The sequence below is a fragment of the Nicotiana tabacum genome, chromosome 21 (genome assembly GCF_000715075.1).
Source record: "Nicotiana tabacum cultivar K326 chromosome 21, ASM71507v2, whole genome shotgun sequence".
NCBI classification, from domain to species: Eukaryota; Viridiplantae; Streptophyta; class Magnoliopsida; order Solanales; family Solanaceae; genus Nicotiana; species Nicotiana tabacum.
The window spans coordinates 5,942,761-5,956,175 of NC_134100.1; the positions used below are offsets into that span (position 1 = coordinate 5,942,761).

At 40.9% G+C, this 13,415-nt stretch overlaps 1 protein-coding gene across 1 annotated transcript; it reads left to right on the top strand.

The window, feature by feature from the left end:
* The first annotated feature begins 506 nt into the window (after positions 1–506).
* LOC107809322 (transcription factor MYB102-like) lies at positions 507–2,242 on the top strand. Its single transcript, XM_075242400.1, has 4 exons — positions 507–639; positions 1,096–1,225; positions 1,577–2,045; positions 2,141–2,242. The coding sequence occupies exons 1-4, from the start codon at positions 507–509 to the stop codon at positions 2,240–2,242; spliced, it is 834 nt and encodes a 277-aa protein (XP_075098501.1).
* Positions 2,243–13,415: the final 11,173 nt, after the last annotated feature.

Here is a 13,415-nt window from a genome sequence, read left to right on the forward strand (position 1 = left end):
TATTTTTTATACTATCTGTATAACAGCCCAACCTACTAGTTATATTGTCCGTTTTGGACATAGGCCCGCACGACTTTAAAATGCGTCACTAGGGTCTAAGATATATTTACTTATGTACCTAACATCTCTTCCGTATTTTGTCAATGTAGAATTCACCTAGGGTGTCAAAGTCTGTATATAAAATTTTAATTCATTATCTATTAGTAAGGTACTTATTTTTCTTTTTCTCAAAGGAAAATTGACACAAAGACTATTCTCTAGATGGCTGATTAATTCTCATTGTCTCAAAAAGAATATGGACACGTAGTCATAACTTCATAGTGATAAACAAAGGACGGTACCGAATCCCTTTGACTTCCCTTTGTTTTCTTCCTTTTTTCTTACCCTATATATACCCAAATTAATACTTTCCATTACAGAATAAATCTCTCTATTGCACTGTCTTATAATTTTATTTTATTTTGTACACAATAAATCTTAAAGAAGAAACACTAAAACTACTCAACATGGGAAGAATTCCTTGCTGTGAAAAAAATGGACTTAAGAAGGGTCCATGGACCTCAGAAGAAGATCAAAAGCTCATTGATTACATTCAAAAGCATGGTTGTGGAAATTGGAGGTTACTTCCCAAAAATGCTGGTATTTTTCATTACATTTTCTCTATTTAGTTCATTCTATGTACCTATTGGTCACATGTTCGAGCAGTGGAAACAACCACTAATGTTTGTATTACGGTAGACAGTGAAGAAGCTACATAGGTGGTCAATTGACCGCTCTTGGTCGAAAAATTACACTGTATATATAAGAAAATTTTTTGATTTTAATGGTATATAACATATATTGAACACCCTTTATCAGAGATTTTTTTTTCTTATTTCAAGTTTAAACACCCTAAATGATATTCCTGGCTTCGCCACTGACGATTGGTTGTATTTAACATCATACCTCTTAAGGTGCGGGCCTTCTCCGAATCATGCATAAAGACTAGATGCTTTGTGAATCGGACTGCCCTTTTTCTTTCTCTTTTCTCTCCAATTCATTAATCATTCTTAAACTTTTGCATGCATGAAGTAATAAATTTTCTTTAAACTTTAGGGCTTCAAAGGTGTGGAAAGAGTTGCAGGCTACGTTGGACCAACTATCTAAGGCCAGATATTAAAAGGGGAAAATTCTCTTTTGAAGAAGAGGAAACAATCATTCAACTTCATAGTATATTAGGCAACAAGTAAGTTGTTTGTTTAATCATAGAAAGTAGTATATATGAACTTTTTTCTTGTTCTCTATGTCTTTGGACTTACTTGAGTCATATATTTTACATATTTTAACTTCTAAACATTAATTGAAAACGATGTTTTATATTATCAGGTAACCTAAAAAATAACTATAAGTAACGGCTGATAATTAGTAGAATTTGTGGCTAAAAATAAAGTGGATAGCCTGCTATATATAATATGTTAAATTGCATTAATAATGTAAAAATTCCTTTAATATACATAAGTTACTCGATTCCAGAGTTCTATGTCTATCTTTGGTAGTTTGTTTTACTTACTTTTATCAAAATTTCTTTTTACCGTAGGTGGTCAGCAATTGCTGCTAGCTTGCCTGGAAGGACAGATAATGAAATCAAGAATTATTGGAATACTTATATTAGAAAAAAGCTTATGAGAATGGGAATTGACCCTGTGACACACTCTCCTCGTCTTGATCTTCTTGATTTTTCCTCCATCCTAAATTCTTATAATTCATCTCAAGTCAATATTTCAAGATTGATGGGATTGCAACCTATGGTAAATCGAGAAGTCTTGAAAATATTATCCACTTTTCTTTTATCATCACAATATACAGTGAAACCACCCGAATCCGTAGATCAAAAGAATATCCAAAAAAGTCAACGGTCATCGTTAGTCCAACTTAGTCAAACTCAAACTGCTACTCGAGATATTCCATGTATTCCGTTTTCTAGTGAAGCTCAACCAATGCAACAAGTAAACTTAGAGCAATTTTCATTAAATATTTCAAGCTATAGCTCACAAAATTACCAACTAGTAAATGATTGGCAAAACTAGGGTTACTATGAGCCAGATCAATCTGTCATGGATCCTTCGCCGTCCGATGCATCGACTTTTCAATCCAACGGCAGCAACAACGTAACATGATGAAATTCCAATATGTTATATCAAGATTTTCGACGCCTTCATCTACTCCATTGAATACAACTACTGAAGATGAGAGGGAAAGTTAGTGTAGCAACATGTTAAATTTTGATAATAAAAATATTTTGAATGTCAATTTAAATCACGCAAACAGTTCATCGGGATTCTTTTTTGCCTTTTTAGCTTTGGACATGTTGTACCATGAAAATATCTACCACGTTAATGTGACCTGGCTGGTCGTTTTGAGAGTTGTAGCCCCATTCCCCCATTTACTGCCCATTCTCTGCTTAATTGTTGGGATGTGACTTGTCGGGGTAGTTGGTTCGAGTCAGGAGAGGTTTCGGAATGAGTTGAGACACTTAGTCTCAAGGTTGGAAACTTTAGTTGAAAAGGTTGACCGGATATTGAATTATGAGTAAACGACTATGTAATGGAGTTTTGATGGTTCCGTTAGCTCCGTTGAGTATTTTGGACATAGGAGCGTGTCCGGATAGTGATTTGGGGGTCCGTGGTTAATTAAGGCTTGAAATGGCAAAAGTTGGAAATTTAGAAATTTGACCGAGAGTGGACTTTATGGTTACCGGGCTCGGATTGGGGTACCGAAAGCTGGAGTAGGTCCATGGTGTCATTTGTGGCTTATGTGCAAAATTTGAGGTCAATCGGACAAGATTTGATAGGTTTCGGCATTGAAGGTAGAGGTTAGAAGTTCAAAAGTTCATTAGGCTTGAATTGATATGCGATTCATGGTTTTAACATTGTTTGATGTGATTTGAGGGCTCGACTAAGTTCATATCGCTTTTTAGGACTCATTCATATAATTGTTTGAGGTCCCAGCGGCCTCAGGAGGAGTTCGGATAGTTAACGGATCAAGTTTGGAAGTTGAGAGATTGCTGAAGCTCACCAGCTCTGGTGCAATTGCCCCTGCAAAGTGGTGATCGCAGGTGTGAGCGGGGAAAGCATAGATGCGGCCTGGAGTTGAGTGAGCAGTAGTCGCATGTGATGACCCAAAAGGTCATCACTTATTTTGGAAATAAATTATGTGTCCCGAGGCCTTAAAACCTCCCTTTTGTCTCACCTTAATTTGTGTGTGCAGTCTGGGCGTGTATCCGGAAAGACATTATGTGAAAATCTATGAAAAATGGTAAATTTTGCTTTTAAAATAAATTTAAGTTGACTTCGGTCAATATTTTGGGTAAACGGACCCTGACTCGTGATTTCACGGTCCCGGAGGGTCCGTAGAAAAATATGTGACTTGGGCGTATGCCCGGAATTGAATTCCGAGGTCCCAAGCCCGAGAAATGAATTTTTGAAGAAAATTGTTTAACTGAAATTATAAGAGTTTTCAGCAATCTAAATGAGTTTGAATTTGATGGTATCGGGCCCGTATTTTGGTTCCGGAGCTCGGTACAGATCTTATATGGTATTTAGGTTGAGCCTGTAAAATTTGGTAAGAAATGGACTTGAAATGACGTGAATCGGACCTCGGTTGTTATGGAACTTAAGAGTTCATGATATTTTTCTTTGATTTTGATGCTAAATTCATAGTTATTGATATTATTTTGATGATTTGATCGCACGAGTAAGTCCGTATGATGTTTTTGGACTTGCATGCATGTTTGGTTTGGAGCCCTGAGGGTTCGGGTGAGTTTTGGATAGGCCACGGAGTGTTTTGAACTTAGGAAGTTTCAGATTTTCAACTGTTGTGTGTTGCAGGTCTGCAGGCTTCGCAATTGCTGCGAAGCTTGGCTCGCAATTTTGAGCTCGCATTTGCGAAAGACCCATCGCAATTGCGATGATGGGCTGGGGCAGGAACCCTCGCATTTGCGAGGCTTATGTCGCAAATTCGACTTCAACAGGGACCGCAAATGCGAACAACTATTCACAATTGCGAAGAAAGCACGATTCGCCCTACCTTCACATTTGCGAAGCCTAGGCCGCATTTGCGAGTTCGCATTGCGAACCTGACTTCGCAAATGCGATATCTGTACCCGTGCAAATTATAACTTAGCCAAAAATTCTTTATTTTTCAAACTTTCCAAAAATTCCTTATTTTTCAAACTTTCTCATTACCTAAACATCTTTGGACGATTTTTCAAAGGCAACTACTCTTCCAAATCGATTGTTAGTCATTTTTAACTCATTTTCTTTAATATTTAACATCTTTTCACATGATTTCAACTCAAAATCAAGGGTTTTCATGGGGAGAATTAGGTGTTTTGGGTAGAACTTAGGTTTTTCAAATTTTGGGGATTTGGACCTAGATTTGAGGTCCAATTTCAAAACAAATTATATATTTGGGTGAATAGGTGAATGTGTAATTGGGTTTTAGTTCGAACCTCGGGTTTTGACCATGTGGGCCCCGGGTCGATTTTTGACTTTTTGGAGAAATCATTGGAAAACTTATTTTCATGTATTAGAATTGATTCATTTAGCATTTATTGATATAATTAAGTAAATTGTGGCTAGATACAAACGAATCGGTGGTGGAAACAAGAGGCAAAGGCTTGTTAAAATTTTGAATTGGTTGCAAAGCGAGGTAAGTGTTTGGTCTAACCTTAGCTTGAAGGATTAGGAGTTGTGTCTTATTTGCTACATGTTAATTGTGGAGTACGACGTATAGGCATGGTGACGAGTATCTATACGTTGGTGTCAAGCATGCCCGTGAGTCTTGTATTATAATTGTTATGACTCTGTTGTGGTTTATTGCGCTTCATATGTTATTATCACCATTATTCCCTTGCCGAGATGTTTGTTTGATATTAATGATCCCTTACCGGGATGTTTGTTTTGATAGTATTGTTCCCTTGTCGGGATGTGTTGTTTTGATATTGTCTCCCTTGCCGGGATGTTGTTGTTATACTCTTGTTCCCTTGCCGGGATTCTTGTATGATTGGTGTTGAATTGTAAATTGGATCGGGTGGCACGCCGCCACAGTGATATTTGAAAAGGGATCGGGTTGCACGCCTGCAACAAGATATATGAAATAGGATCGGGTGGCACGCCACCACGGTGATATATGAAACGGGATTGGATTGCACGCCTGCAACAAGATATATCAAATGGGATTGGGTTGCATGCCTGCAACAAGATATATGAAATGGGATCGGGTGGCACACTGCCACGATGATTTATGAAATGGGGTCGGGTTGCACGCCTGAACAAGATATATAAAATAGGGTCGGGTTGCATGCCTGCAACAAGATATATAAAATAGGATCGGGTGGCACGTCGCCACGGTAATATTTTAAATGGGATCGGGTTGCACGCATGCAACAAGGAAGAAATGAAAGTGAATACTGTGTTTGTTTTCCTTATCATTGTTAGTAATTGAATTTTGGGTTCTTTACATTCCTCTTTGGTATTCTGTTCTTTTCTTATACTCCCCGCAGCATGCTTTCCCCCTCCTATCTTTAACTATAAATATCTGCTTTTATTTTTCCGATGCATATGATTTAACTGCACAGGTTTATTTGGTAGTCTGGTCCTAGCCTCGTCACTACTTCGCCGGGGTTAGGCTAGACACTTACCAACACTTGAGGTTGGTTGTGCTGATACTACACTCTACACTATGTGTAGATCCCGGAGCTGTAGCTTTTGGACCGCAGTGAGGTTGTTGTCTTCAGTCCAACAGGCGACTCGAGGTAGTCCTGCAGGTGTCTGCAGGACTTGGCGTCTCCTTCTATCATTTCCTTCTGTTTTTACTTATTCAGAGACAAATTCATGTATTTTTATTCAGACTTTATTTGTAGTATTCGTAGATGGTCCGTGACTTTATGACATCAAATTCTAGGTAGTGTTGTATTTCGGATTCATGTAGAAATGTTTGGTTAAACTATTAAGTTTTCGTCTTCCGCATTTCTGGTTATTTTAATTATTCCGCTGTTTGATCTCCTATTATATTGAACTATTGAAAATTCTTAATAACAAGGGTAATAAATTTATAACACTCGGTTTGCCTAGCTTTCACGAGTAGGCGCCATCACGACTCCCGAGAGTGGGAAATCCGGGTCGTGACAAGTTTAGGTTCTATCATGACTCCTGAGGGTGGGAAATCCGAGTCGTGACATCGCATGTGTGACAAATGGAGCGCAGAAGCGGGATTTGATTAGGGGACAATGGAGCACAGATGCGGAAGAATTTCCACAGGTGCAGGCACGCACCTGTATGTGGGTGATCACGGAAGCGGAGGCAGTGGAATCTTGGCAAACCGCAGATGCGGGAGATTTCTTGCACCTGCGAGGCCGCAGGTGCGAAAGCACTGGGCAGAGTATTAATTTCGAGGGTTTCGTGATTTTCATCATTATGGACATTTCAAGCTCAGGATTAGGCGATTTTTGAGAGGATTTTCGAGGGATTTCTTGAGCTAAGACACTTGTGGTTATTTTTATCCAATAATTATGTTTTCCCATTGAATTCCCCACATAATTTGTGTATTTTTTAGGTGTAATTTTGGGAGTTAGAGGATAGGGATTTGGAGAGCCTAATTTGGTGATTTGAGTGACGAATTAGTATCGGATTTTGGTAAATTTGGTATGGTTGGACTCTGATCGAAGCCTACCCTGCACTACTATTGAGTTGCGAGAGAGGGTCGAAGCAGCTTTTACCCGATTTAGGGTCGGGTCGATTTTCACAGAGAGCTAGAAGTTGGAGTCGGGTATCTATCTAGTTTGGAGTCGTGTATGTGTTCCAAATTACACTTCTAAACATTTTTGGGTTTTTGTTTTACTTCTACTTTTATCAAACTACAATGGTAAATAAAACTAGAATAAGCTAAGAGTAAAATGCTGCAGGTTGTTCAAATGGTTTAAAAGGCACTAGGGTAGTGACTTTCGCCTAGGTGGTCAATTGACGGATACTTGAGTCTAAGGCATGATTGATATATTTGGGGAGTATGATATAACCGTTACACGATTTTACCCACTCTACACCTCTCGGTGGTTCAAGTGATTTTGCCCGAATTGACTTTCTCAAGACCAATTGGGTATGCAAATTTGCACAAGCAATCAAGGTTCAAATCGGGTATTACTCTCTCGAGGTTTAACCCTTTAATTGGAGCTATCAATCTCTTGAGTACGCCCCAATTCCTTGTTGGACCAATTTCAGAGACTCAAGCTCTCTTTCTCAAGAAGAGATTAGGTCAACTAAACACAAACTAGTGTTTGCAACCACTAATTCAGTAATTAAACATGAAATTAGCCCAAATATCAAACACCCATAGTCAATCTAGCCCTAAAACACAAAACCCCCGAATTGCCCACACTAGGCCCTAGCCTATGGGTTTAGCCACTCATAATTAAAGAAGAAAAGCAAGAAATAGATGAAGAACAACTCATATTAATTAATTACTAAGATAAACAAGAAGATTCGATGTTGAAATGTAGATAAAATTGCCCAAAATAGCTAAAATATTCGAACCCACGAGCGCAGCTCTTAGCTAAAACTATCTGATGGCCTAAAAATAGGAAAAGAAGCTATTTGTACTAAGCTAAAAAATCTGGACAAAAATAAGCATGTGGGGCTAGTGCGGACCGCACAAAATCACGTGCGCCCGCACTAAGGCTCTTGACATAAAAATCCATCTCTCTGAACTCAGGCAATGCGGACCGCACAGAATGGAGTGCGACCGGAGGCTTCTAGTGCGGTCCGCATGAAATGGAGCGCGTACCGCATTGGCTTGAAACTCGGAACTGGCAACTCTCTGATCCTTCTTACTGCGGACCGCACTAAATCGAGTGTGTCCGCATTGATCCCAGTGCGGACCGCACAAAGCGTATTGCGGCCATATTGCTCTTTTTGCCTAAATATCATACTCTCTGAACCTCACTTGTGTGGACCGCTCAGAATGGTGTGCGGCCGCACTGGCCCTGTTTTGTCTGTGCTTTGTCTTGTCTTGATACTTGTGCAAGTTTCACTCCTTTTGAGATGATCTTTGACATCTTGTCACCTTGTTGATCAAACCTGCAATCAAGCACACTTGTGAGCTTTTGGGACTATTTTGTATGCATTTCTAATCAAAACTTAAGCAAGAAGGAGTATAAAATATATCAAAATCCCTAGTTATCAGACTCGTGGTTGAATGAGCTTCCAGATTTTGTAACTTTTATCGGATTCTGAGATATGGACCCGGGGATCGACTTTTGAATTGACTTTTTGACTGTTGATTAAGAACTTTGTATTTTCTTATGGAATTGATTTCTTTAGATCGTGTTGATTGTATCGAACTGTTTGGTGCTAGATTCGAGGCATTCAAGGGCCGTTTCGCGAGGCAAGGGCATATTGAAGTAGAGATTTGCATGGTTTGAGGTAAGTAACACTTCTAAACTTGGTTCTGAGAGTATGAAACCCCAAATTTCGTGCTATGTGCTTGATGTTGAGGTGACGGGCTTGTAGGCGTGCACCATAGAAATTGTGATTTATTCATTTCCCTGGAACCGCATAGCTATTTTATTTGAACACTTTTGTTGACTTTATGTGTTAGAGCACTTGAGCTGTGATTCATGCTAGGAATCATGTTTAGGCTATATGTTGATACTATTGTGACCCATATTGGTCATTCTTTGTTGTTGAGTTATCTGTTTAATTGCAATTGTGTACTCAGTCAAATTCATCATTTCGTGTTATATTTCAGTCTTTGTTATATATATTGTCACATCTCGTATCATTGATTAGGCTGTTTAGCATGAGTGTGCTGAGCTCGAGAGACTAGAGAGATTGATGATTGAGTTGGGGCCTGAGAGCCGTGCTGTGAGTGGTATATATATATATATATATATATATATGTGTGTGTGTGTGTGTGTGTGTGTGTGTGTGTGTGTGTGTGTGTGTGGATCGGGTTGCATGCCACCATATCCCATATATATATATATATATATATATATATATATATATATATATATATATATATATATATATATATATATATGGGGGGGTTGGGTTGCACGCCGCAGTAGGTATTATTGATATATGTGGATCGGGTTGCACGCCACAACAAGCCTTATGGCTATATATATGTGGATCGGGTTGTACGCCGCAACAAGCCTTATGGCTATATATATGTGGATCGGGTTGCACGCCACAACGAGCCTTATGTCTATATATAGTGCTGAGTGACTGAGTGTGGCGAGCGAGGATTGAGACACGCATATTGAGCGCTCTGAGAGAGTGAGTACTTGGGATTTCACTATGTTGCATCACATACTGTATTCATCTTGGCATGTAGATATAGAGATGTCATACTCTTCCTATCAGCCACACTTAACCTATTTTACCTATGTTGAGCTTAATTGTTGAACCTAGAAGCATGTCTACTTTCTATATAGTTAAACTCTGTATTTTTACTATATTGTTTGAGCTCGTCACTGCTGTCAGATCATAGGTTAGACTTGTTATTTATTAAGTTAGTTGTACTCACGCTACACCCTGCACTTCGTGTGTAGATTCAGGTGTTTCTGAGCATGACAGTTGTTAATTCCTAGCGTTCCATCAATTCGGAGATCATCGAGGTAGCTGCCTTGGCGTCCGTAGACCTTGACTCTCCTCTTTTATCTTTTAGTCTTGTTTATACTATTCTACTTTCCAAGACAGTGTTCCATTGGTAAGACCGTGTTGTTATGTAGATGCTCATGTACTCCGTGACACCCGGATCTTTTGGGAGAATTTTGTACTGAGTTTCGATGTTTATTTCCAGTTTATGCAGGATTCTTACTTATTTAAACCTATTTCCATATATTTGAAATTTTAAAAATGTTGGTATGTGTGAGATGTCGACTTGTACCATGATAGGCGCCATCACAACATGTTGGTTTTGGGTCGTGACAAGTTGGTATCAAAGCCAAGGTTACATAGGTCTCACGAGTTATGAGAAGGTTTAGTAGAGTCTTGCGGATCAGTACGGAGACGTCTGTACTTATCTTTGAGAGGCTGTAGAACCCTTAGGAAAACTTCACATTCGTGCTTATTGTTGATTCGGGGAACTAAATTTCTGTTATTCTATTCTCTCATAGATGGTGAAAACACGTGCTACCGGACAGGATGGATAGCCACCAGTACCATCGACTAGGGCTACGAAAGGTCGGGGTCACGGTAGGGGACGCAATAGGTATAGAGGTGTAGCTCGTACAACAGCTAGAGCAGCACCTGCAGATCCACCAGTTGCCCCAGCTCAGGAGAAGGTTCCAGATATGGGTGAGCCTGTGGGACTAGCTCAGGCACCAGCTGTGCCTATTGTGATTCCAGGCCTTTAGGAGGCTCTGACCTTGATATTGGCTGTTTGCACTGGCCTTGCTCATGCGGTCTCAGTTCTAGCCGCAGTAGCCAATTCTCAGGCAGGGGGAGGTACTCAGAATCCCACCGCCCGTACTCTAGAGCGGGTGATACAGGGAGTTCAGACACTGGGGGTACTACCAGCCCAGCTAGTTTCAGTTGCCCAGGCCTAGTTGTGTCCCGTTTTGACTGATGATGAGCAGAGGAGACTAGAGAGATTTGGGAGACTCCTGCCTCCATCTCTTTCAGTGAGGCTTAGTCTGAGGATACCCAGGACTTCTTTGATAGGTGCCAGTGGATTCTTCACACGGCAGGTATTCTGGAGACCAATAAGGTCTCATTTACTACTTTTCAGTTTACTAGGGATACCTTCAGATGATGGGAGGCTTATGAGAGGCACAGACCGGTCTGGTGTAGCACTACTTACATGGCATGAGTTCTCTATTCTTTTATTGGAGAAGTTTGTGTTATAGTCTCGTAGGGAGGAGTTGCGCAGACAGTTTGAGCAGCTACGTCAGGATGGCATGTCTGTGACCCAGTATGAGATGAGGTTTTTCGAGTTGGCTCGTCATGCAGTTTGGTTGGTTCCCATGAGAGGGAGAGGATTAGGAGGTTCATTGATGGCCTCACCTATTAGTTGCGATTGCTTATGACTCGGAAAAGGATATTCGATGCTACGTTTGACGAGGTAGTTGATATTGCTCAGAAAATATAGATGATTCGTAGTCAGGAGCATGAGGAGAGGGAGGCCAAGAGGCCTCGTGGTTTGGGCGGTTTCAGTGGTGTTTCTTTTGGGGGCAGTTCCACCACAGCAGGGGTCGTCCTTATAGGCTCAGGTGGCCCATCCAGTTCATCTTGGGGCATTATCCATCCATGGTTCATACAATGCCCGTCCAGGTCAGTCATCTCTCAGCTCATAGTTCTTCCCGTGCTCCTTCAGTTCAGGGTTCATCTGCACCGGGTTCTTCTAGTAGGTATTATGGTTCTCGGGGCCCGATCCAGTCTTCACCACCATTGTCGGATCAGGGTTGCTACGAGTGTGGGGAGCTTGGTCATATCAGGAGGTAGTGTCCCCATCTCTTGGGAGGTCTAGTTCACCAGAGGGTCCAGGCTATGACTTCAACACCAGTTACATCACCACCCGCCTACCCAGCTCAGGGTGGAGCTCAGGCAGCTAAGGGTCGCCCTAGAGGGGGAGGCCGATCAGATGGCGGTTAGGCCCGATTCTATGATATTCCTTCTAGGGCAGATGTCGTTATTTCAGACACAGTGATCACATGTATTGTCTTAGTATGCCACAAGGATGCTTCTGCATTATTTGACCCTGGTTCCACTTATTCGTATGTATCATTATATTTTTCTTATTATCTAGATATGCCTCATGAGCCATTAGTGTCATTTGTTCATGTATCTACACCAGTGGGTGATACTATTATTGTGGACCATATATATCGGTCGTGTGTAGTGACTATTGGGGGATTGGAGACTAGATTTGATCTCTTATTGCTTAGTATGGTCGATGTCGACGTGATCTTGGGTATGGATTGGTTGTCTCCATGTCATGCTATTTTGAATTGTCACGCTAAGACTGTGACATTGGCGATGTCGGGGTTTCCAAGGATCAAGTAGAGAGGTTCTCTAGATTATGTTCCCATCAGGGTGATTTCTTATTTGAAGGCCCAATGGATGGTTGGGAAGGGATGTCTAGCATATTTGTCCTTTATAAGGGATGTTGGTGTTGATACGCCTACTATTGATTATGTCCTAGTGGTACGAGATTTTTTGGATGTGTTTCCTGTACACCTGTCAAGCATGTCGCTCGGCATGGATATTGATTTTGGTATTGACTTGGTGTCGGTCACTCAGTCCATTTTTATTCCTCTGTATCGTATGGCACCAGTTGAGTTGAACGAGTTGAAAGAGCAGCTTCAGGAATTTCTTGATAAGGGGTTTATTAGGCCTAGTGTGGCGCCTTGGGTTTCACCGATTCTGTTTGTGAAGAAGAATGATGGTACTATGCGAATGTGCATTGACTATAGGCAGTTGAACAAAGTTACAATCAAGAACAAGTATCCTTTGCCACACATTGATGATCTATTTGACCAGCTTCAGGGAGCGAAAGTGTTCTCTAAGATTGATTTGAGATCTGGGTGTCACCAGCTGAAGATTCGGGACTCGGATATTATAAGTATAGCATTTAGAACCCGTTATGGTCATTATGAGTTCCTTGTGATGTCTTTTGGGCTGACCAATGCCCTAGCAGTATTCATGTATATGATGAACAGTGTATTTCAACCTTATCTCGGCTCGTTTGTTATAGTCTTCATTGACGATATCCTGGTGTACTCTTGTAGCCAGGAGGACCATTCCAGCATTTGAGGATTGTGTTACAGTGGCTAAGGGAGGAGAAACTTTATGTCAAGTTCTCCAAGTGTGAGTTTTGGCTTAGTTCGGTGGTATTCTTGGGGCATGTGGTGTGAGTGAGGGGATTAATCTGGATTCGAAGAAGATAGAGGCAGTTTAGAGTTGGCCCAGACCATCCTCAGCTACAGAAATTCGGAGCCTTCTCTGCTTGGCCAGTTATTATCGTCGCTTTGTGGAGGGTTTCTCGTCTATTGCATCACCTTTTGATCAAATTGACCCAGAAGGGTGCTCCTTTTAGGTGGTCGGATGAGTGTGAGGAGAGCTTTCATAAGCTCAAGACTGGCTTGACCACAACTCCAGTTCTAGTTTTGCCTTCAACGTCAGGCTCTTATACAGTGTATTGTGATGTTTCTCGGATTGGGATTGGGTATGTCTTGATGCAGGGAGGTAGAGTAATTACTTATGCTTCATGTCAGTTGAAGCCCCATGAGAAGAACCACCCCGTTCATGATTTGGAGTTGGCTGCCATCGTTCATGCATTGAAGATTTGGAGGCACTATCTCTGTGGTGTGTCTTGTAAGGTATTTACAGATCATCGGAGCCTCCAACACTTGTTCAAACAAAAGAATCTAAATT